This window comes from Equus asinus, chromosome 17 (assembly GCF_041296235.1).
Source record: "Equus asinus isolate D_3611 breed Donkey chromosome 17, EquAss-T2T_v2, whole genome shotgun sequence".
NCBI classification, from domain to species: domain Eukaryota; kingdom Metazoa; phylum Chordata; class Mammalia; order Perissodactyla; family Equidae; genus Equus; species Equus asinus.
In genome coordinates, this window is record NC_091806.1 from 11,590,169 (window position 1) to 11,613,958 (window position 23,790).

The 23,790-nt window shown below is 39.0% G+C and overlaps 1 protein-coding gene across 10 annotated transcripts in view; it reads left to right on the top strand.

Moving 5' to 3' along the window:
* ATG13 (autophagy related 13) overlaps positions 1-23,790 on the top strand; it is a 41,242-nt gene that overhangs the window by 2,780 nt on the left and 14,672 nt on the right. For 6 of the 10 annotated variants that reach the window (XM_014861298.3, XM_070487609.1, XM_014861301.3 and 3 more), the window contains exons 3-9: positions 9,138-9,185; positions 16,946-17,027; positions 17,995-18,075; positions 18,509-18,628; positions 21,103-21,149; positions 22,283-22,423; positions 23,631-23,671. In XM_014861298.3, coding sequence (XP_014716784.1) covers positions 16,959-17,027; positions 17,995-18,075; positions 18,509-18,628; positions 21,103-21,149; positions 22,283-22,423; positions 23,631-23,671 — 499 coding nt within the window. In that variant the 5' untranslated portion in view covers positions 9,138-9,185; positions 16,946-16,958. The remainder of the gene's footprint in view (positions 1-9,137; positions 9,186-16,945; positions 17,028-17,994; positions 18,076-18,508; positions 18,629-21,102; positions 21,150-22,282; positions 22,424-23,630; positions 23,672-23,790) is intronic. The other 4 variants (XM_014861299.3, XM_014861300.3, XM_014861295.3 and 1 more) reach the window with 1 other exon arrangement.

Consider the following 23,790-nt stretch of genomic DNA (forward strand, 5'->3'; position numbering starts at 1 on the left):
AAAATGCTGCTTTCATTTTTGACTTTTGATTCATACAGATGTGAAAGAAATACAGAGTTAAAAGTCATTTTGTATTATTTGCAGTCTTAAAGTTTTTTTTTTTTCCTCCACTTCTTTCCATATTGCCCACAGCTACTAGGTCAGTAGGAGAAAGATAATGTTGAGAAATTCTTGTTGAGATGTAGATGTCCTATTTAAAATATAAGCTTAAGGGTGTTTTTACTAAACCCTTAAGGTATTTCTGTTGGAATTTTCAAGAAATCGGATGTTGGCCTTATTTATTCTTTGGACTGGTTTTTAAATTGTTCCTAGTTAATTAAGCAGGGCTTTTGTCTTTATTCTAACCTCCTATTTTCTTTTGATTTATTTTACTTTCTTGTTTCTTAAGTAGAGAACTTGTCTTTTTTAATTATTAAAGCATTTAAGGCTGTACGTTTTCCTCTGAATTCTCCTTTTGCTGTGTCTTATTTGTTTTGATGTAAAATAGTCTTCATTTTGTTAATTTCTGGAGAGTTTGTAACTTTGGTTTTTATTTCAATGTTTATTACAAAAAGCTTCTTAATATATACATGGTTAACTTTTTATTGTATGTTTCTAGTTTACTGGATTGTGGGCAGTAACATCTTGGACATTTTTTCTTACCGTCCAGACCGTGATCAATTTATAGTGTCCCTTGACCCTAAGGAGAATGTGAAAGATAGAGGTAGATAAATAAGAGCTCTATTGAGGATCTCCTATGTGGCAAGTACCTTTTACAGAAACTGTCTCATTTAATCCTCACCCCAACACTGTGAGGTAGGTATAATTTTTGCCATTTTATAAGAAAGGATCTGAGGTACAGAAAGATTGAGTGACTTGCGTCATATACTTCTACATATATATTAGGCTTGGTTATATTATTCAGATCCTCTATATTTTTGCTTATATCAAATTGAGCTGTGAAAGAAGTATGTTGAATCTTCAGATAAATTTTGATCTTATGAAGCTCTCCTAGTATCTCTAGGAATTTTTGCTTCATTGCTATATGGCTTATGTATAAAGGTTTATGGCTATTATATTTTCAGAGATTATTTTATCATTATTCAGTGTCTCTTTTAATCCCATTTCATCACTTTTAGCCTGGAATTCTGTTATAAATATTGCCACATCTGCTTTCTTTTTCTTTCTTTCCTCTTCCTCTTTTTTTTTTTAAACTGAGTATACCTCTGCTTATTTCTTTATTTTCAAACTTTCTTAGTAACTCTTTTAGGTAGGAAGACTATTTCAATTGTCTGGTCAACAGAAAAATTTCAGCTTTTCTGTTCTGTTTCTCATTGTCTACAAAGAATTTTCTAAATCGAAAAAAGGATCTCTATAATTTAACAATAACTCTGATGCCTAGAAAGTGGAGAAATTACTCTTTTATCCTATTTGCACTTGAACTTGTACTTAACTATTTTTTTCTTGTTAACTGTTCCTGATTTTCCATATTGGGGTTTTAAGCCTGAATCCAAAACATTAAACAATTCTATGTTAAAAATTGGAGAACATAGAAATTATTTTTTTAGTAATTGATGCTAACTTTTCTGAGTTTTAAGGGCTAGAGATATCATCTGAAGTCATTTTTATATAATCTCTTGCCAAATTATTCAGTTGTTTCTTTGAAATTATTTGCCCTTTGTTTCCTTTTTTGAGTGTGTTGCCTTAATTCGGTGGTATCACCAACTCCCTTCTGGATTACTGAAATAGCTGCTCTCTGGTCTGTTTCTAGTCCCTTTGCTTCATCTCCCCCTCTCTATATTCAGATTAATGTCCCTAAATCTTTACCTACAGAATAATCTGCATTGACTCTCTGCTAAGCTACTACTAGAGTCTCTTTTGCTCACTTTCTTGACTCCCTAGTAATCTGGCCAGACCATACTTATCCATTTTATTTTTCTTTACCCCTTCATATGAAAATTCTCAGCTATGCGTTTCCTAATTTTGCTTCCCCCCTATTCTTTCTCCTCTCCCTCTGGGACTCCAATTACGCATATGTTAGGCCTTTCCGTGTGTCCTCAATGTCTCAGGTAACCTCATGTCTCATTTTCTACCTCTTGCTACAGTGTGATTAAATACTTTAGGGGCCGGCACAGTGGCATAGTGGTTAAGTTTGCACACTCTGCTTTGGCGGCCCGGGGTTCATGGGTTCGGATCCCAGGCATGGGCCTACATACTGATAGTCAATCCATGCTGTGGTGGTGTCCCACATACAAAATAGAGGAAGATTGGCACACATGTTAGCTCAGGGCCAATCTTCTTCACCAAAAAAACTCCAAAAAACTTTAAATAATGCCCATTCACTCTCAAAAGTATCCCAAAAACATACAGTCACTCTGTGTTTCTTATATACTTTTCTCTATTTTCCATCTTTTTGCCTCTCTGTACTTCCTTCTGGATATTTTCTTTTGGCCTATATTACCTTTCACTATTTCTATCTTCTGCCAATCTAATCTGTTATTAGACTCAACCATTGAGTTCTTAATTTAGTGTGTTTTTGGTTTTTAGTTCTAGAATTTCTATTTGGTTCATCTTATAGTTTCTAGTTCTCTGTCAAAACTCTCAATTTTGTGTTTTATTTAATTGAATATATTAAGCATAGTAATTTTAAAATCTGTGTCTGATAACTCTATTAATATGTTTCAAATGTCTGCTGTATCTGTTGGATTTTGGTCATGTGGGTTTGTCTCCATGAATCCCTAGTTTATTTTAATACATAGTAGATATTATATATGAAACATTGTGGAGATATTTTGTGGGCCAGGATGACATCGTTTTCTTCCAGGGATAAATTATGTGAGTTTCTGACAGAGGCTAAGGGCAGGCATTATCCCACATTGTTGAAGCTAAGTGATGCTTAAAATTTTTCATAATAAAAACTTTTTAAAAGTTAGCTTGAAGTTATATAAATTACAACTACGTTTATTGTTTTCTGAGAGAAGAAAATATATCCACTGTTTTTTTAAATTAAAAAATGTTTTGAAAGAATACAGCAATAGCATATTTATTGGGGTTATATACTATGGATTGAAAGAGAAAGGATCAATAGAGAGGGACTGTGAAAAGCAAAGAAATACTTAGAGAAAATGGAAAAGAAACAAGACTTATCCATAATGTCTGTCATCTCTGTCCCTTTTGTCCTCATTTTATATCCTAATCTTAAAATTCAACCCATTACCAAATGTAAAATGGTATGGCTGCTTTGGAAAACAGTTTGGCACTTCTTCAAAAAGTTAAATGTTGAGTTACCGTATGACCCAGCAATTCCACTTGTAGATATAAACCCAGGAAAATTGAGAACATGTTAACACAAAAACTTACAGGTGAATGTTCTTAGCAGTATTCATTCATAATAGCCAAAAAGTGGCGATAACTCAAATGTCCATCAGCTTATGAATCAGTAAACCAAATGTAGTACAGTCATACAATGGAATATTATTCAGCCATAAAAAGGAGTGAACTACTGATACATGCCACAACCTAGATTGAACCTTGAATATTATGCTAAGTGAAAGAAGCAAGTCACAGAAAGGCCACATATATGATTTCCTTTATGTGAAATGTACAGAGTAAGCGAGTCCACAGAGACAAAGCACATTAATGGTTGCCAGCGACTGGGAGGAAGGGGAAATGGGGAGCGACTGATAACGGATGTGGGATTTCTTCTTAGAGTGACTAAAATGTAGTGATGGTTACACATCCTTGTGAATATACTAAAAATAATCAAATTGTACAGTTTAAAATGGTGAATTTTAGGGTCTGTGAATTATATCTCAGTTTTTTGGAAAAACTGTATAAAGTGATTTAAAAAACGATTCATCCCACTGCTATCCTCAGCGTCCTCGATCAGCCCTCTCCAGCTGAAAAGCTCCAGGTCTGTGTCCCCTTCTTCCAAGTTGCTCTCCGTCCCCAGCACTGCGCACTTTGTAGTTTCCAAAACTTCCTTTCCTTGCTACCTTATATTCAGGTGTTTACAGCTCTGCTGCTTTCTTGCCCACGCTGGCTCCTGATCATTTGGGCCTTAGCATTCCGTAGCGGCTGTAAGTTCTCTTTTACATGTTTAACAAGTTCACAAATCAGCATATTTCCTCTTGGCTTGCCCACTCTCCCGTCTCAGATGTGTCGTCTCTCATATTGTGTTCTTTTGAGTTCCTGGTGTTTTATGTCCATGTGTAGTCTGTAAATTTTTAAGTTATGAATTCATCTAGCTGAAAGTTGGGAGGAAGGGTTGTGAGCGTGGCCTGGCTGCAGGCTGTTGACAATATCTAAGGCTGTGAAAGCTTCTCCCGAGACTCTCTCAGGCTTGCTTCTGCCTGTTTCTAGGGGTTTCAGTGGTTCTGGACTTTTTCTTAGGTTAATTTCTGGGCTTTTTGTTTCCTTACCATGCGAGTAGGTGGTATAATTTTGGATCTCAATCTACGTACTTTACTGACTTATGCTTTCGAAGTTTTGAGAGTGAGTTTCCCGCCTCCCAACCTTGGCATGATAGATAGCAAACCTCTTTATTGCTTCTCTAGGATTCTTCTGGCCTCTGATCAAGGAGCACTTGGCTCTGGGGTTTTCTGCAGGGGACTGGGTTTCTACCTGCCCATAAGGTGGAGGTCCTATCCCATGCCCCCACTCTTGTTCGCATGTGTTTATTACAAGAAACGGACCTTGTTCCCCATAGGCCTCAGCTTCCTTACATCTATTTCTTTGACTTACCTTTTTTATGGAACCTGGGATTTCACAATCTTTCTAATTCAGCTGTGTGTCAAAACCTTTTTATTGTCATATTTTACTGCATTTTTAGGTGCTTGTAGTGAGAAGGGGTACTGACAACATCAGTTCAGTCCACCTTGTTGTTGAACGTCCCCCTCAGAGATTTTAAACTCGTGTTTATCATGGCACAGTGCGTCAACCTCTGCCTGCTTCCCTCTAAGGCAAGGCTGTCCTGTGCTGGGATCTTGGAAGTTCAGCTAGAGCAGTCGTTCAGATGTTTGGGAAACTGCATTTGAAAGAAGTCTACAAGGAGATAGATCTAATTCTAGAAAACTTTTATGCTAGCTGAAAATTAAGTTCTCCACCCTGTTAGAGACCATTTGATGAAAATAGATTTTGTTTGTTAATTAAACATTTTTTTGAAAAATATCAGATCTGCAGAAAAATTGTAAGAATATTACAGTGAACTCTTATATAGTCTTCACCTAGATTCACACATTATTCACTCTTTGCCACATTGCTTTCCTTCTCTTCTATATATATCATACACTGTGTAATATAATAATACGATTTCTTACCTTTTTCCTTTTTTTTTTTTCTGGACCCGTGAGAAAAGTTACTTGTATCTCTTAAGAACAAGACCATTGACGGAAGGATAACTGTATCAAATTCAGGAAATTTAACGTTGGTGCACTACTGTTACCTAGTTTACAGTCAGCGTTCAAATGTTGCCAGTTGTTTCAATACTGTCCTTTATAGCAACTTTTTTTTTTTTTTAAGTCCAGGATCAAGCATTGCATTTAGTTGTCATACCTCTTTAATTGCCTTTATTCTAAAAGAGTTCTTCAGCCATTTTTTTGTCTTTCATACGGTTGATGTTTTTGTAGAGTACAAGCCCATTATTTTGTAAAATGTCCTTTCTTTCAATTTAAGCTCATCTGATTGCTTCCTCATGGTTATATTTGAGTTATACAGTTTTAGCAGGAAAGCTATGTTAAGTAATATGTCCTTCTCACTACATCACATCAACAGGGATCAATTTTTCAATTGTTGGTACGTTTCTTTGATAACTTTGTTAAGATTGTGTCCACTGGACTTCTCTTTGTAATTATAAGTAATCTAAATACCCCATTTGCCAACAAACTTTCACCCAGTGGTTTTATTATCCACCTGCGATTCACTTGAATAATTTATTCCTAGATTGGTTGCAAAATGGTGATTTTTAAAATTCTGTTATTCCTTATACATTTGCTAATTGGTAATCTACTGTGAAGAAGTACTTAACCTTCGTCCTCCCATTTATCGTACAGCTGCCTTTGAAACCACTGTTGGGGAAAATGTGAAAATCCTGGATATAGAAAAAATGTCTAAGGCAAGAAAAGATTGTCTTTGCTCTTCCACTGTTAGCTGGAGAAACAAATGTAAAATTATCAGTTTTACTTTCAGTGCTCCCCAGACCTCCATATTGCATGATAAACATGAGCTTAAAAGCACTTGTGGGTACGAAGTCTTATTTAAAATTCTTATTGATCTTGAAAATAACGTTTGTGCTGAGCATTTGTCAGCAAGTTTTATTTTTAATTCAGGCAAAATATCCTATCATCTCTAGTAGTTTTGAAGTTACTATTTTATAGAGTTTGTGTGAATAGAAAAAGGCAGTACTCAAATATGAAGGCAATATTATTAATATGCCAGGAGCTATTACTCAGAACAACTGAATTTGGTTAATAATGTTCATCCTTAAAATAAAGCAAGGGGGCCAGCCTGGTGGTGAAGCAGTTCAGTTCACACACTCTGCTTTGGCGGCCCGGCGTTGGCCGGTTTAGATCCCAGGTGTGGACCTATGCACCACTTATCAAGCCATGCTGTGGCAGGGGTCCCACATATAAAATAGAGGAAGATGGGCACAGGCTTAGCTCAGGGCCAATCTTCCTCAGCAAAAAGAGGGGGACTGGCAGTGGATGTTAGCTCAGGGCTAATCTTCCTCAAATAAATAAATAAATAAATAAAGCAAGGAAATGTTAACTGTTCAATATAAGATTAGTTTCATGTATAAATTTGCTTTTCAAAAACCTAAGGTTATCGAGAGAATTAGAAGACAAGCTGTAGACTGGAAGAAAATATTTGCAGAAGACGTTTGATGAAAGACTGTTATCCAAAAATATATGAAGAACTCTTAAAACTCAACAATAAGGTGGGGCTGGCCCCGTGGCTGAGTGGTTAAGTTCGCGCGCTCCGCTTCAGGCAGCCCAGTGTTTCGTTGGTTCGAATCCTGGGCGTGGACGTGGCACTGCTCATCAGGCCACACTGAGGCAGCGTCCCACATGCCACAACTAGAAGGCTCCACAACGCAGAATATACAACTATGTACCAGGGGGCTTTGGGGAGAAAAAGGAAAAATAAAATCTTTAAAAAAAAAAAAACTCGACAATAAGAAAGCAAACAACTCCATTAAAAAGTGGACCAAAGACATTAACAGACACCTCATCAAAGATATAGAGATAGCAAAGAAACATATGAAAAGACAGCATCATATGTCATCAGTGTAATGCAAATTAAAATAATAAGATACCTCTACACACCTATTAGCATGGCCAGAATAGCAAGACACAGACAACCAAATGCTCGCAAGGAAGTGGAGCAACAGGAACTCTCATTCATTGCTGGTGGGAATGCAAAATGGTGTAGCCACTTTGGAAAACAGTTTGATGGTTTCTTACAAAACTAAACATTCTCTCACCGTAGGATCCAGCAGTTGAGCTCCTTGGTATTTACCCAGAGGAGTTGAAAACTTGTTCCTAGCAGGAGAGCGGAGGTTTCTCTGGAGAAATTCAGTGTCCTCAGAGGGAAAAACCTCTATATTCTGACACTTGAGGTTTCTTTCAAAGATTTTATTTTTTCTATTTCTCCCCAAAGTCCCCTGGTACACAGTTGTATATTTTAGTTTTGGGTGCTTCTAGTTGTGGCATGTGGGATGCCGCCTCAGCGTGGCTTGATGAGCGGTGCCATGTCTGCACCCAGGATCCGAACCGGTGAAACCCTGGGCTGCTGAAGTGGAGCATGCGAACTTTACCACTCAGCCACGGGGCCGGCCCTTTGAGGTTTCCTTCAAACGAGCAAAGGTGGCGGGGGTGGGCAGCTTGTTCCTGACGACCCTCTGTAAGGCCCACAGTTGACCAGCCTAACTCATATACCCTGAGTTTCTGCCTTTTTGGTGCCTCATGCTCCAGTGTGAGTGAGGCAGCCAAGGATCGCCAGTCACTTGAGGAAAGCCTCCAATATGGTTGCCAGTGTTTTTCAAGCCAAGTGAAGAAGGGGGCTGCAGAGGTGGGAGTGGGAGTGTCTCACATAGACTTTGATAACCGAAGTCCAGCACGTCTTTGATTCAGTGTTTCCCAAGTGTTAATGTCCAGTCTTCCAACATCAGGGAGGAAGGGCAGTTGTGGCCTGACTTGGGTCATGGAGGGGGTGTAGGGCTCAGAGTGGGGTCTGACTGCTTCTTTTGTGGACTTTGAAGTAATCCTCCTGTTTTTGGCCTAATCTGCCACCCTACTTTAGGAGACATCTGGTGCCTCCAATTCCTTAGCCTTTCTTAGATTCTTTGGTTCAGATGAGCTTGCTTTGCTCAGGATTCCCCCACTGCTGGCGTGGAGACCAGCTCTGCTCTGCTCAGTCAGCTATCTATTCCTTCAAATTCCTTTCCATCTTCCAGAACTTTGATACTGTTGTCTCCATGCCTGTTTTTGTCTATGTGTGTGCTCGCACACGTGCGCGATTTTTAAACTCCCTCCCCTTTTTTGTCCTTTTAATGATGTTTTAGGAGCGAGCAGAGATAAACGTAAACATTGAAACCTTTATGCTTAAGTCTTTTTTCCCCAGTATTTTATTGGCATCTTTCATTTGTTATTTCCTCTTCTGGGTTTATTTATAATTTTTATATTTCTGTGCTTTTAATTGGGGATTGGGAAGATAGGATAAATGTTTTTTATCTGCCTATTTAAGCAGAACTCATATATTTTTCCATTTAAAATTAGCATTTCAATAGGAACATAAGTAAAAGGTCTAGAGAACCTGCCTGTCCAGTTAAGCGTACTTTTCCCTTAGTTGATTACATCATTTGCACTGAGCTTTGTTGTAGCATCTCCCGTCTAGTATTTGGATGTTAGTGATTATCTACATCCATTACATAACAACGGGAGAATTTCTTTAATATGGCTTTTTGTCGTTGTTGTTGTGTTAAAATACAAATAATATAAAATTTCCTATCTTACCCATTTTTAAGTGTACAGTTTAGTGGTATTAAATACCTTCACATTGTTGTGCAACCATCACCACCGTGTGTCCCCACAACTCTTTTCATTTTGTAAAACTGAAACTGTGTGTATTAAATAATAACTCCCCATTCTCTCCTCCCCCAGCACCTGGCAGCCGCCATTCTACTTTGTGTCTCTATGATCTTGACTACTGTAAGTACTCATATAAGTGGATCACACAGTGTTTGTCTTTTTGTGACTCGCTTATTTCACTCAGCGTCATGTCCTCAAGGTTCATCCACGTGTCAGAGTTTCCCTCATTTTTGTGGCTAATATTCCATTGTGCGCATATACCACATTTTACTTATCCATTATATTTTCAGATAATTGTTTAAAACATTTTAGTAGGGTACAAAGCTGTACGTGTTCTAAACACTTTAGGAACCTCAAAAGGTTATCTGTTGTTGTGAATTTCTGTTAATGAAAATGATGTGCAGAGAATGTTGCTAAATTCAAATTGCTGTTCAAGGTCCAGTAAATAGTTTTTGTTATTTGTTAAATGTCTTAAGTCTTGAAGAAAGACCTTAATTAAATGGGGTTATTTTTCAGACAAGAAAAACTACAAATGGCGAGTCTGGGGAAAATAGGTGTTGATGAAGCTTGAAGAGACAGAAATATTTGTGGGAGTGTTATGATGTATAAATATATTTTTGACCTAAGTAAGTCATTTTAGAAAAGGTGACACTTGATAAATTTAATCAAATATACGTGAGTGGGAACCACACAGATTTTTTTGTAAATATCTGAAATTATACATAGTAATTAGGTTATGTCCCTAGGGCAAAAAATGTAATAAGGAAGGTAGTAAGTAGCTCTGATGAATTTACATACTCAGCATCTTAGCAGGAAGGGGACAAGAAATGTGAAAGCTTGCAGAAGAGGTTGCAACATAATTGAGCGACTAGAATGCTGAGAGGGAAGATGACCTTGGCTTGCACTAAGTGGTAACCTAAAAGCCCTACTTTGGCTTAGCCCTCCAGCAGCCATGTACTTACTGCCTTAAAACCTGTGTCCCGTCAGGGGGTCTCCACCCTTAACGTAGACAGTCATTTTGGCAATTATAACCTGTTGGTGACAATAACTAACATGAGCAGTGGTCTGCAAAGTCCAAAGGGAAGAAAGTCGTATACGTACATTGTCAGGTGAGAATGCTGTCTAGACTCTTGGTAGCAGAATTCCAACTTGCTTCCCCCTCAGATAGAGAAGGATCTATGAAGCTCACAGTGGGATGATACCAGTTAACCATCTTATATGGTTTTAGTTTCCAAAAATGGTCTCCTTTTAGGAAGGGCAAGCTGTTGTTCACTTTGCTTCTCTATCTACTTGGCAGTTGTATTTCTCAATTAGTGAATTGGATTTATGGTATGCAAACTGTTTCTTGTAACTGAAGTTGTCACCAAAACCTTTACTGAACTAATAAAGTTAGTTTTGTGAGCATATACATCCAAGGACTAGACCCTGGTCCAGGATCACCGTTTATTTTCTAGTTTCAGTGACCAAGGTTCTTACTGAAAGTGCCAGCAGGCCTTTGATTACCCTTTTAAAATCATTTACCTATTTTCCCTGCTGACTTTGCATGGAGGATCCTGAAGATCAGACTGAGAAGTTTGCCAGAAGTTCTGGAGCATAGGAGCAATATGATGGCATAATGCTTTACTGAGACTAGTCTTTCAGTGGTTTTCCTGAGGTTTACAGTATAATCTTCTAAGAAGGTGTTGGGGAGGAAAACTTTTCCTGTGCCCTGTTAGGTTCGGTGTCTGGAGGCCTGCAAATTAAACTGACAAAAGACAGGTTAGCAAGAGAAAAAGCAGTTTATTAACACCTGCAAAGTATATGCCACAGGAGTGCTCAGAGATTAAGAACTCAAAAGAGGTGGTTAAAATTTGGGACTTACATGCTTAACGGTAGGAGAAAAGAGTGGGGAGAAAAGGCTTTTATGGGAAGGACAAATAAATTTCTTTAGGAAAGACAAATGGATCTTAGGAGAACAAATGGAAGATAAAGTTTGTGATAATATTTCTTTATGTAGCTGCAAATGGCTTTTTCATCTTTGTGACCATCAAACTCCCCCAGAGAGGGGATTTATTGTAGGTTTGCTCTTGGTCTCTCTCCTGGGAATGGAAGCCGACCTGAATTGGGAATTTATGGCAGTTCTCATTTCTCAGAAGTTTCTGCTTTTAGTCAGATAAGGGAAGCTCCAAGAAGGTTTCTTTCTACATCTGTTGAATCTCAGATGTCTTTATCTTAAAATAATCTTTATGCCAAAATGGCATATGTTGTGATGGCATACCATGATCACTTTCAAAGGTGAAGTAACCAACCAAGTGAGGCTATTTCAGATAAGAAATGAGACCTGGATTAAGGTGGTATCTATGAAAATGATAATGCAGCAAATATAAAGGATTTTGGATAAGCAGGAGTTAGAAGGATGTAGTAACTGTCTACTATAGTAAAGGGCAGAAACAAGGAAAGAATTCAATTGTAGATCTCTTTTTTAGTGTTTGTACCAAATTTCTCTTTATATTGCTTGGAATACTCAGAGAAGGAATTTTGCAAAGAGCAAAGCACAGGGTAAACCTTACATTACGTTTATATTGTAAAGGGTAAATTAACTGCTTGGCAGACTAAGCCTAAGGGAACAGTAAGCTCTCATGCCTGAGAGAGAACTTGTTCCCCAGCGGAGACCTCACCCTTTCTGGCTCAGTAACTAACTCTAGTTACGTAATCCTTTTAGTGCTTCCAGCGGTACAAAAGTCACAGGAGTCGTGCCATGATGTTTGCATCGGTAGATGCTCTGGCCGCTTATCTCAGATCTGGTGCCCTGCTGCTTCAGGACCTTGAGTTGTTTAACCCTTTGAAGGGCTCTTTATTTTTACTTTAACATTTTTAAGTGTTCTTTTTAACCAAATTAGGAAAGTCTGAAGGTTGGTATGCGTTTTAAATGTTGTCAAAAATGTAAACGATAGGCCCCAAAAGGTAAGTCCTTTATAATTTGGATCCCTTTAGGTTTTAACCTGTTCTTGATCACAGTGGACTCTCCTGTGGCATCCTATTCCGGTAATTATTTCTTCTCAGAGGTGTTTTATTTCTCCTTCATTGGTTTCATCCCCTCCCTATAAATTAGCTCAGATATCCCTATCCTCCGGGAAAATCCTTTTAACAGAACAGCTTGAACTCTTTTCCTGTCTTACTTTCTCAGAAGTAGCTGAATCCGTTCCTCACGCTAAGAAACCATCCTCTCAAAGGTTATTAGCGATGTACTGCCAAGTCTGGTGGCTTTTCTCTCACCTCTTGAGAATGAAAGAAACCAGCGTATGTCACCCCAAAATATGCCTCTTTGACATAAAAATTATTTTGAGCCGAAAGCAATTTAGAAGGAGCAAACACAGAAGAACCTCTCTCTACCCTCCCTTTTTCCGCCTTGAGGCAGGATATAAAATCTCTTTTTACTGGAGACAGACTTATCAGCCCAGAGAAGGCACCAGAGGAATCTGCAAACAAGCCTTACTCCATTGGTTTCCTCCGGTGGATTTTCCTCCCCACAGTTTGCTGCCCTTGGATGCCTACACCTGCTTTTCATTGTCTCATTTCTGTACAAATATATTGTTTTGGGGCCAGCCCCGTGGTGCAGCGGTTAAGTTCGCACATTCCGCTTCTCGGCGGCCTGGGGTTCACCAGTTCGGATCCCGGGTGCAGACATGGCACTGCTTGGCAAGCCATGCTGTGGCGGGTGTCCCACATGTAAAGTAGAGGAAGATGGGCACAGATGTTAGCCCAGGGCCAGTCTTCCTCAGCAAAAAGAGGAGCATTGGCGGCAGATGTTAGCTCAGGGCTAATCTTCCTCGGAAAAAAACCCAAATGTATTGTTTTTGTTGAGGAAGCAGCCCATGAAAGCCACAGTTCTAAGCCACCACTTTGAGTTATTTTTTGTTGAGCTTTTGCTCGCCTGTGTGATGTGCACTGCACACGTTAGTTAACTGTTTTTCTCTTTTTCATCTGTCTTTTTGTTAAAGAGGCCCAGCTGAAAACCTAAGACGAGGAGAAGTAAGGTTTTGCCTCCTCTACAAGAACTTTCTATTGTTTGACCATCTTTTCACCTTGATTTCAAATGAAAATTGCTCAGAAATCATTTTGCCTACTTCTCTGATTAGTTATTGTATTTTTCCTTAGGGATTTTTTATTTAGATATTTTATATATTTTTTTAAGAAAAAAATTTCATAAAGATTTATTTATATCTTTTATTTAGACATTTTCCCAGGGTTTTTGTTATTTTCTTTTTTCTATTACCTCCCTTGGTGATTTCATTTACTGCCATATTTTAACTATCCCTTCTTTTTTGAGATCATCCACTTCTATCTCCAATTTTTACTTCAATCTTGACCTTTTCTAATAGTTCCAAACTTGGCATTTTCAGACAGATCTTCTGGTATCTCTGACTCAACCTATTAAGTAAACTGATTGGCTAAAAAATAATGAACCTCAATCCTGAACTTATACCACATATAAAAATTAATTTGTGATGGGTCGTGAATCTAAACATAAAAGGTAAACACCAATGTTTCTAGGAAAAAATGTAACAGTATTTTCATGACTTTGAGACCAGCAAAAAAAAATTTTAACAGAACACAAAGAAGTGCTAACCACAAAGAAAAGGTTGATAAATTGGACTTAGTAAAATTCAGAACCTCTGGTCATCAAAAGACTCTGTAAAAGGATACTACTCAGCAATAAAAAGAAGTGAACTATTGACATAGAACACAACGTGAATCTCAGGATAACTGTGCTGCGTGAAAGAAGCCAGAGTACATCCTGTATGTGTGATTTAATTTATATAAACTGCTAGAAAATGCAGATAGGGATCCATAGTGATGGAAATCCTGTCGGAGGTTGCTTAGGGATGGGGATTGAGGAGGAACTGGAGGGAGATTACAGAGGACCGTGCGGAAGCTTTTGGAGAGTAATGAGTGTGTTTACTGTCTTGTGGTGATAGTTTTACAGTTATAAACATACGTCAAAGCTTATCAGATTTTACACGTCCAATATATTGTTCATTGTCAGCTAAACTTCGGTAAGGCTGTTTTTAATGTGGAAATAAACGAAGACTGCCCAAATGAGAACAGGTGAAGACCATTTATTCAGAGCTTGTCATAGCAGGGGAGTCAGCCGCTGTCCCTTGCGTTTGGCAGAGACTCAAAGGCAGGAAGACCAGTGGGAAGCTTTATAGTGGAAAAAGGGAAGGCTTCAGGTGTGTCCTGCTGAAGGCTGTTGGTGTGGGGAAGCTGTAGGCAGCCTCACTGCAAGTCAGGCATCCTTTGTGATTGGTTAGGGGCACATGTTTGCCTTCTCTGGCGGGTCCTAAGTTGGAAGCAGGGACGAAAATTAGGGAAGCTGTCAATTATTAATCAAGTCCTGGCTGTTTGGGGCCAATTTTTGTAGAGGTTATTGTTTGGCTTCCTGGACTAGTTGCTAGAGATAGTCCGACTTCCTTGACTGGTTACATTAGATAGTAGGTTGGCTTCTTGGGCTCGTTAGTGGAGATATAAGGTTGGCTTCCTGGGCTTGTTTCTCCAAGTTGTGGGTCAGAGCTCTATTTTTATACGTGTAGTCTGACCAGCATCTGTTAGTGTATTCAGACTCTCATGAAAAGAAACAGATTCCATAAGAAAAGCAAGCCACAGACTGGGAGAAGATACTCACAGTACATATCCAACAAAGTGCTTATGTCCATTATACATCTTTTAAAAAGTCCTACAGTTCAGTAAGCCAAGGCAACCTAATTTTTTAAATGGGCAAAAGGCTTGAACTAGCACTTCACAAAAGAGATATCCAAATGGCTAATAAACATATGAAAGGTGCTAGTAGGTCATTTGATCACTAATTTAATCATTAATCATTTAATGCAGATTAAATGAGATGCTACCACACTCCTTACCAGGATGGCTGAAGGTACAGAATTAGCGGTACCAAGTGGTGGTATAGATGCGGAGCAACTGGAACTCCCATACACTGCTAGTGGGGGTGAAAATTGGTTCGGATTCGGGAAAACTGTTTGGCAGTGTCTGTTATAGCTAAACGTGTGTGCTCAGTGACCCAACATGAACGCCCCTGGCTTTACATCTGACGGCACTGAGTGTTGGTGTCCCCCAAAAGAATCATACAAGACTATAATAGCTAAAACAGGAAACAACCCAAATGTTTATCAACAGTGGAACTTATAAATAGATTGTGATATATTCATAAAATGGCATGTTATGCACAACCAGAAGGACCTACAACTGGAATATACAACTATGTCCTGGGGGCTTTGGGGAGAAGAAGAAGAAAAAAAAAAGATTGGCAACACATGTTAGCTCAGGTGCCAATCTTTTAAAAAAAATGGAGTGTTACATAGCAATGAAAAAGATTAAACTGTTACATGCAACATTATAAATGAATCTTACAGACATAGTGTTGTTGTTGAATAAAGGAAGCTACACTCAAAAGAGTTAATACTGTTTGATTCCACTTATAAAAAATTCAGACAAAATTTATCTGTGGTGATAGAGATCAGAATAATGGTTACCTTTTGGTGAGTTTCTTGACTGAAGGGACACAAAGGAGCCTTCTAGATTATTGGAAGTGCTCTATAACTTGATCTGGATTGTAGTTATATGGGTTAATAAACATAAAAATATTTATTGAGCTGTATACTCAAGATTTGTGCATTTTACTGTATGTAAGTTATACCTCAATAAAGAACAGTGGGTTTGGTTTTTTTTTAAACTTTTACAGTCATGCACCATATAACGATGTTTCGGTCAGCAGTGGACCACAGGTACAATGGTGTTCCCATAAGATTAGTACCGTATAGCCGAGGTATGTAGTGGGCTGTACCACCTAGGTTGTGTAAGTACACTCTGATGTTTACATGATGACAAAATCGCCTAATGACACATTTCTCAGAACATCCCTGTTGTTAAGCGATTCATCACTGTGCTAGAGTTTTAGCCTTGACCCCAGGCCTGAATTATTGCCAAGGACCTAATTGGTTTCCCTACTTTTCATACTCAGAATTATTCTACAATATGCCAGCTAAGCTATCCTTCAAAAGCACCATTTGGATGATACTAGAGTCTGACTGTGTGACTTCCTCTCCTCAAAAGCCTTGAGGGGGCTCCCATTTCTGCAGTACTAGATGCAGATAAGGCTCTGGCATTGCATTCAAGACTCTCCTAGTCTGGCCCCAGCAGCCATGCTCCTCCCCCATCCATACACAGTGCTTTGGAAAACCGGAATACTTAAAAATTCCAAACCATTTTGTTCTCTATTGCTTATATTTCTTTGTTCATACTCTTCTTTAAGTGCTTTCTTCCTCATGCCAGCCTTGAGGGGCTTCTTACAATGTGCTTCATGAAATCCAGGAATCCTTTGAAATTATATCCAAACGTTTCTATGTATGTGCATTTTTCTGGAGAAAGGGCTTGTCTTGACATCGGATTCTCAAAAGGATCCGTAAACCCCCAAAAGTTAAATTGATTTAGTGGCCTTTTGAAGGAATGTGAATTAACTCATTTTATGTTTTAACAAAGTTTTTGTCTCATTAAAACATAGTCTTCAACACGCTGGGTCATAAAACATTTTTTTAATAAAGGTATATTTGAAACGTAAAGTTTCAGATTCAGTCAAAATGGCTTGTCCTCATCCATTTTTTAGGCCCCTAGATTTAGGTTTTTGTGTGGAATTTTTTTTCCTCAAAAGATAGTATCTGAATATTTTTCACTTTGGTATCTTTAGTTAGGGGAAAAAATTTTTTCCCCTCCTACATGACTGTTCATACGGCTAGTAGACAATACCATCTCTGTATGCTTTGATGTAGCAATCTCTTTTAAAAGATATTAGTCACATTTTTCAATGATTTTTTTGTTTGTTTTAGATACCTGTAGGCAATGGAAACTGATCTCAATTCCCAGGACAGAAAGGACCTGGACAAGTTCATTAAATTTTTTGCCCTCAAGGTAACATATGCATTCTCTTGAGCCTAGAACTGTTAGAAATAACTTCCGTGCGTCTCCATTTTTAGAAATACAGCATAACAGCTTGCAGCTTGCCCATTTTAAGGGATACTTCTGTCTGTTGTAAACCAAACTGTGAGGTTTGGGGGCGGTACTGGGGGTGTAACTAAAAAGTAGCTTCCAATTTTCCACAGCTACTTGTTCAAAAAAATTTTTTTTTGCAAAGCTGTTTGCAGAAATGTCAAACTGTTATGCCAGGTTATTGGCACAGTATGTTCCCTTGGGGTGGGAACAAAGACAGTGGATGGAATGGACAGCATTTTGGGCATCTTTCCCTAAGCATCAACCAACTCCAAAATGTCTGACTTTCATTTATTCTTCCCTTCTGGGTAAATGAGAAATTATAACTGAATTTTGAATACTTTAGAAGTTACATTTTTCTAAATCTAGAAATCATTTCTACCTCCATCGCTCCTTCCTCTCAACTATTGCCATGTAAGAACCATCCATGCAGTAGATTCTGGTTGTAAAATTAGTTGGAAGACTTTTACCATATGGGCAGAATGATATGAATACTTGTAGAATCCTTGGTTGAGATCTACTATGATTACATAAGTGTATGGCAGGGGATATTTAAGCCTAGGGTTGGACTTGTTTCTTTGTGAAAGTCAGAGCCACCACGTGCAGCTTTCCCTCTGCCATGTGAGAATATTACAGAGTCCAAGCCTCAAACTATAGTTCCTCTGTTTGGGTGACACTCTGCTCCCAGGAATATTTACAGTATTATTTTTGTGTAGTGTTTTTTCTACCTGTTGTTGAGCATTTTAAATTCTACCCTTTCCTGAAGTACGGTTATGATCATTGGCACCTTTTTAACCCTGCGTTGGGAGGGTTTTCACCCTGATCAGGAGCCGAGTCAATTTGTTAAGACTTTTCAGCTTTGATTTTTTTGTTTGTTTGCCTTTTTTAGACTGTCCAAGTGATTGTCCAGGCTCGACTTGGCGAGAGGATTTGTACTCGTTCGTCTTCATCCCCAACGGGTTCAGATTGGGTAAAACTCCTGCTCTTTGCTAAGGGATACCCTGTAGTGCTTGTCACAGGGAGTCACGGTGCAGTAGTAAGGAGTGCTGTTTACAGTGTTGCTAAATCACAACAGTAAAATATCTAATTCCATTTGATCCGTTCACTTGCAAAGGATGTTCTTCATCGAGTGTTAGGCCCCTGTTTATTTGGTTCTTGACATTCTGCTCTGATAGGTGGAAAGCTTAGTCTTTACCAGAGAAAAGTATCTTGTTAACTAGTCTTTTTAATAGGTCATTAGCTTTTCCACCCTGAGTGTTGGGGCTTTGATGCAGGGTCTCTCCTCTGGGGAAGGGAGAAGTGAATGAATGTCCGTGTGCGGTACCCAACATACAGTCTCACTATTTGATGTCTCCAGAATGTTCCTTGTGGTGATTTGACACACAGTCCCCTTGGTTTTCTAGTTCAATTTAGCCATCAAAGACATCCCGGAGGTCACACATGAAGCCAAGAAGGCACTGGCGGGGCAGCTGCCTGCCGTTGGCAGATCTATGTGCGTGGAGATCTCCCTCAAGACTTCTGAGGTAAGCCTCGGGCCAGGCTGGCGTCTTACCTTGGCACTCACACCTCTCACAGTCTGGTTCCAACTCAGTGTCATTCCTGCCCCTTCCCTCTCTGAACGTCTCCTCGCTCTCTGAGGCGGTCCCGGCCTTTGCACTCCTGCCGCTTGGAATGTGGGCTTCACCCTCATCTTCATTTGTGTCAGCTGTGGATGCGCTGTTTCTACTCATCCCTCAGGGCTCAGTGCTCTGGAAAATCTCCCCCTTCTAGTGGGAGAGGTAGCTACTCTCTTTACACTCCCATGTGCTGTGTTTATATTTGTTTCTAGAGTATAACCTGCTGTATTGTGATTTTTTTTTTAATGTGTTTTTGCTCACCTTATTCCATGTTAGGTTTGAGGCAGATATTATTACTTGTATGTTTATTAATCTGTTTCCACTACAGGATTGTGAGACTGCATGGTATAATAAAAGGCAGGTGCAGTTTGGAGCTACACAGACCCAAGTTTAGATCCCACCTGAGTGACTTTGGCTTGATTACTTAACGCCACCCCAACCAACACCACCGAAGTAACACAACGCTTCACAGGGCTACAATATTTTCTTATCTAATCCTTTTTGTAAAGTGCCTAACGTAACATGATCATTATGTGTTCCTTTTCATGCTTTGCACTTTTTTTTTTTTTTTTTTTTGCTGAGGAAGATTTTCCCTGAGCTAACAACTGTGCCAATCTTCCTACATTTTGTATGTGGTCACTGCCACAGCATGGCCACTGACAAGTGGTGTAGGTCCACACCTGGGAACCAAACCTGGCTCCTGAAGTGGAGGGCACCCAACTTAAACACTGGGCCACAGGGCTGGCCCCCCTACTTTACACTTTTATTCTTGAAGTCAGCAGCTGTGCCACATCTTACTTATCTTTGTAGTTCTTCCAATTCTTTTTGAAATGAAGCAGGACATACCTAATCATCTCTTTCTAGCACAGTGCCTGGGATGGCACGTAATAGCTCTCAATGACTTTTGTTGAATGAATGATGCCAATACTCATTCCATTGAAACCTTAGCACCAAATAAAGCAAGACTTCCTATTCTTCTTTATTGACTTGCCAGTTTATATTATGAATTATTTTCCTTGGTGACCTATAGGGAGTCCAAAAGGAGTCCCTAGAAGAACTCCTTCCTACCCCCGGCGTCTGTGACATCTGACTGTGAACTGTTGTGATTGTCCTAGAGAAGCCACACCAGCTAGTCCTAGATACTGCTATCCAGTCATCCCTTGATTTTTGGTGGGGAAATTCAAAATTCATCATTTAAGAGTGAGAGTATGATGAGAAGGATATGTTAAGGCTACGTATTTAAATTTGATCTACAAGTAACGTTTAGTTCTCTGTTCCACACGCTGACCCAAGCCTACTCCCGAACCTCTTCCAGCTGCTTAATAACAAGCTTGCTTGTGTTCAAACGTATGTGACTGTCCTTCTCACTGAGTGACCACAGGCGTGTTACAGGCTTGAGGAATTCTGCCTTTAATCTTTTCTTCTTCTTTCCCACCCACTGGACTAAGTCTGTTCAGAGTAACACATAGGGAGCCTGAACAGTTTGGTTAAAGACATCAGACAGCTAAAAAGATTTTTAAGTAAGGAGCTTGTTAAGGTATTCCTTAACTGTGGGTGTCACCTAAAAATATCCCCTACAGAATTGGAGGGCAAGGCTCTCTCCATAGCTTGAAGTGTCGGCCTTTCTGAAGAACGATTTGGATATACGTGCTAAAAGTCTCAGAAGCATGAATACTCTTTGGTCTAACAATTCTAATTCTGGACATTTGCCTTAAGAAATTACTTCAGGGTGTGTACAGAGTTTTGGTCTCAAGTCTATTTATCACGGTGTTGTTTATAGTAGTCAAAAGTTAGAAACAATGTATACGTCCCAGTATAGGGGGACTGATTGGATAAAATGATGGCCGGATGGCAGAATACTATGCAACCATTAAAGATAACGTAGAACTTTTAATTATAAGGAAAATTCCATGCTGTATTGATTAATAGAAAATAAGTGATAAAAATGGTATATGTAGTATGATCTCACTTTTATTTAGAAAAGTGGCTGATTGGATTATAAATTGATAATCTGATTTTTTCTTTTTGCTTATTTATACTTTCCAATATTTTTTATTTGTTTAAATTATTTATTTATTTATTTATTCTCCTCAAAGCCCCCCAGTACATAGTTGTATATTCCAGTTGCAGGTCCCTCCAGCTCTGCCTTGCAGGATGCCACCTCAGCATGGCTTGATGAGCGGCACTAGGTCCGCGCCCAGGATCCGAACCGGCAAAACCCCGGGCCTCCGAAGAGGAGTGTGTGAACTTAACTACTCGGCCATGGGGCTGGCCCCCTTCCAATATTTTTGTAGTCGTTATATAGTGCTTTGTAATAAGAAAAAAGATAATTTAAAAGAAACAAATAAAACTGAGATATCTTTCACTTGTTCCATCTACAGGGAGATTCCATGGAGCTAGAAATCTGGTGTCTTGAAATGAATGAAAAGTAAGTGCCCTGTCTTAGGATCCTTGGCTGTGGTAGCAGAGGACGAAGCACATGGCATCATATGAACAGCAGGACTTTGTTGCCAGTCCTGGAGGGTGTTCTGACCACTTAACAAAGCCAATAGGTCTTGGCTACAATTTGCTTCATGCTTGGCTTCCAGCCCGGGCAGAGATGACCTTCAGAGGGAGTGTCAGTCCAGAGAGACTCAGACACCACTGGAAAGGAGCAGAGAGAAAGCTGAAAAGGATTTGTTGTTTTCCCAGAGTACAGCCAGTTCTCTGATTAAATCCCCTGCGAGCGCTTGTAACGTGACTACTCTGTTTTGTCTGTTTTTCGTGTGGCAGACATCCAGTAAGATTGCCCCTCACTACTCCTTTTTACACACTGCGTTGGTCATGGATTGGAAATGCATGTTATTTCCCTCCTCCATTTTCTTCTTTCAAGGCAGATTAGCTTACTTCCCACCTGAAGCTTCAGTTTTCAAGAATATATAGGAAAATTGAGGAAATGGCAACACATCTAAAGAAAACTCTTTGTAATAAGTACGTGTGGTGTGGATGTTATTTTTTTTTATTAAATAGAAAATAATTGCCAGGTTATAGTCCAGTATTTTAGTACCAAGCATACTTTTCTCCAGATTTCTTGTTAAAGAGGTAGACAGCCCATAAGATAGTACATTGAAATTGTATTTTCACCTTCAGTAATATAATTGCAATATTGCTTTATCTCTTAGAAAGATAACTGCTTCAAAGCTAGAAAAAAATGTATTCTGTGCCTTTTGGTGCCCTTCTGCCTGTGTCTAGTACATGTGAAAGTGAAACTTTGGCTTACCTCAACACTCTGTGGATAAGCTGACAAAGAACTTAGTTCAGAACATGTTTTAATAATAAATTTAATCTTATGCAGTTCCAGCGCTTAATTTGCAGCCACCTCTGTTGACTGTAATACTCTGTGCATGGTGTATTTGGACTGCAAAGCAGATTATATTCTCTCGGAATTTATGAATAATGCTATCAAATTGCTCTCAGTCACTGGATGGAACGTGACTAATATCTCCATATCCGTTGCATTTCTGTTCTTTGTTTTCTGTTAGTCGAATAGGAGAATCCTGATGGTGTCTCTGTGCTCCTCAGGTGTGATAAAGAAATCAAAGTTTCCTACACGGTGTACAACAGACTGTCGTTGCTGCTGAAGTCTCTTCTTGCTATAACTAGGGTGACACCTGCTTACAGACTCTCCAGAAAACAGGGGCACGAATATGTCATATTGTACAGGTAAACGGCATAGCTGCTCCCCTTCTTGATGTGGTCCTCAGCCTCCTCGCTTGGCGCGTTGTCTGACCGGCATTCGGGTATTCTGTGACGGACTCTTGGACAGATGGTTGATTGGGTAGTTGGTGCTCTAGCTTGACTGTATCGTCTATCCATCCTCCCTTATGACCCTCAGCCTTGCCAAGCTACCAAGTTGTTCTTTTGTCTATGCGCAGTCCTGGTTCCTGTGGGATGGATTTTGAAGTCCTACTGATACACATGTCAAAGCTGGAAAAGGAGCCTAAGACTTTAAAACACTGCTAATTCAATTTGTTTTTCTTTTTTTTAAAGGTATGCTTTTTTTAAGGTATACGTTGTTGGAGCTTAGTTTTTATTCAACAAACCTATGTAGGTGTTTAGTTTTGGGTGCTATTGCTTGAAAAATACAAAAAATACATTTTAAGTGTTTTGTAATTCGGAATTTTAGCTAACATAGGCTCCCTTTCCCAGGGAGATTCATGGAAAGGTTCTGCTGTTTATATTTTCAGAATACTCTTACGTGATTATTCTGTAGTGGAAAAGATTTTCTGACTTCTTAACCAATTTACTTTGGAATGGCTTGTGACAAGCACGGAGAGCTCCCTTTAATTGAGGATCACTCTTCACAATCTTGTACCTTCTATTGTATATGTGAATGTTGCTAAGAGACTAGATCTTAAAAGTTCTCATCACAAGAAAAAAAGTGCTATAACTATATGTGGTGATGGATGTCAACTAGACTAATTGTGGTGATCATTTCACAATATATATAAATATCGAATCATTGTGTTATACACCTGAAACTAATATAATGTCATATGTCAGTTATACCTCAATAAAAAAATATCTAGTACTTTCTAATAGTAGTCCCAGATCTGTTTACCAATTTTATTCATATATTCTTTATTTTCCAGTGGGTATACTTTAAAAACACGTTGCAGGAATGGGAAGAAGAAACTTAAATAGCAGGTTCCACTTAATTATTGTTTTCCTCATTTCTTAACCAAGCTTCTCCATGCACATTCCCATGCCTGCACCGTAATTGACGTGGTAGCATTTTCGCTCCATTAAAGGAGATGTTCATGCAGATGAGAAAAGAAGGGTTTGTTTTGTTTATTTTGTTTCTAGGTAGTTTGGCTATAGAGGCCCTTGGAATAAACAATCAGGTAACATTTCTATTTCTTCCCTACAGAATATATTTTGGGGAAGTTCAGCTGAATGGCTTAGGAGAAGGTATGTAATAAGGTTGAAAACATCTGTAGTGTTAAGAGCGCTCCTGACTTCAGAGGTGGGCTTGGATGCTGCCTGTAATAATACATAGCTTGTGATTTTAATAGGTATGATCCAAGAAA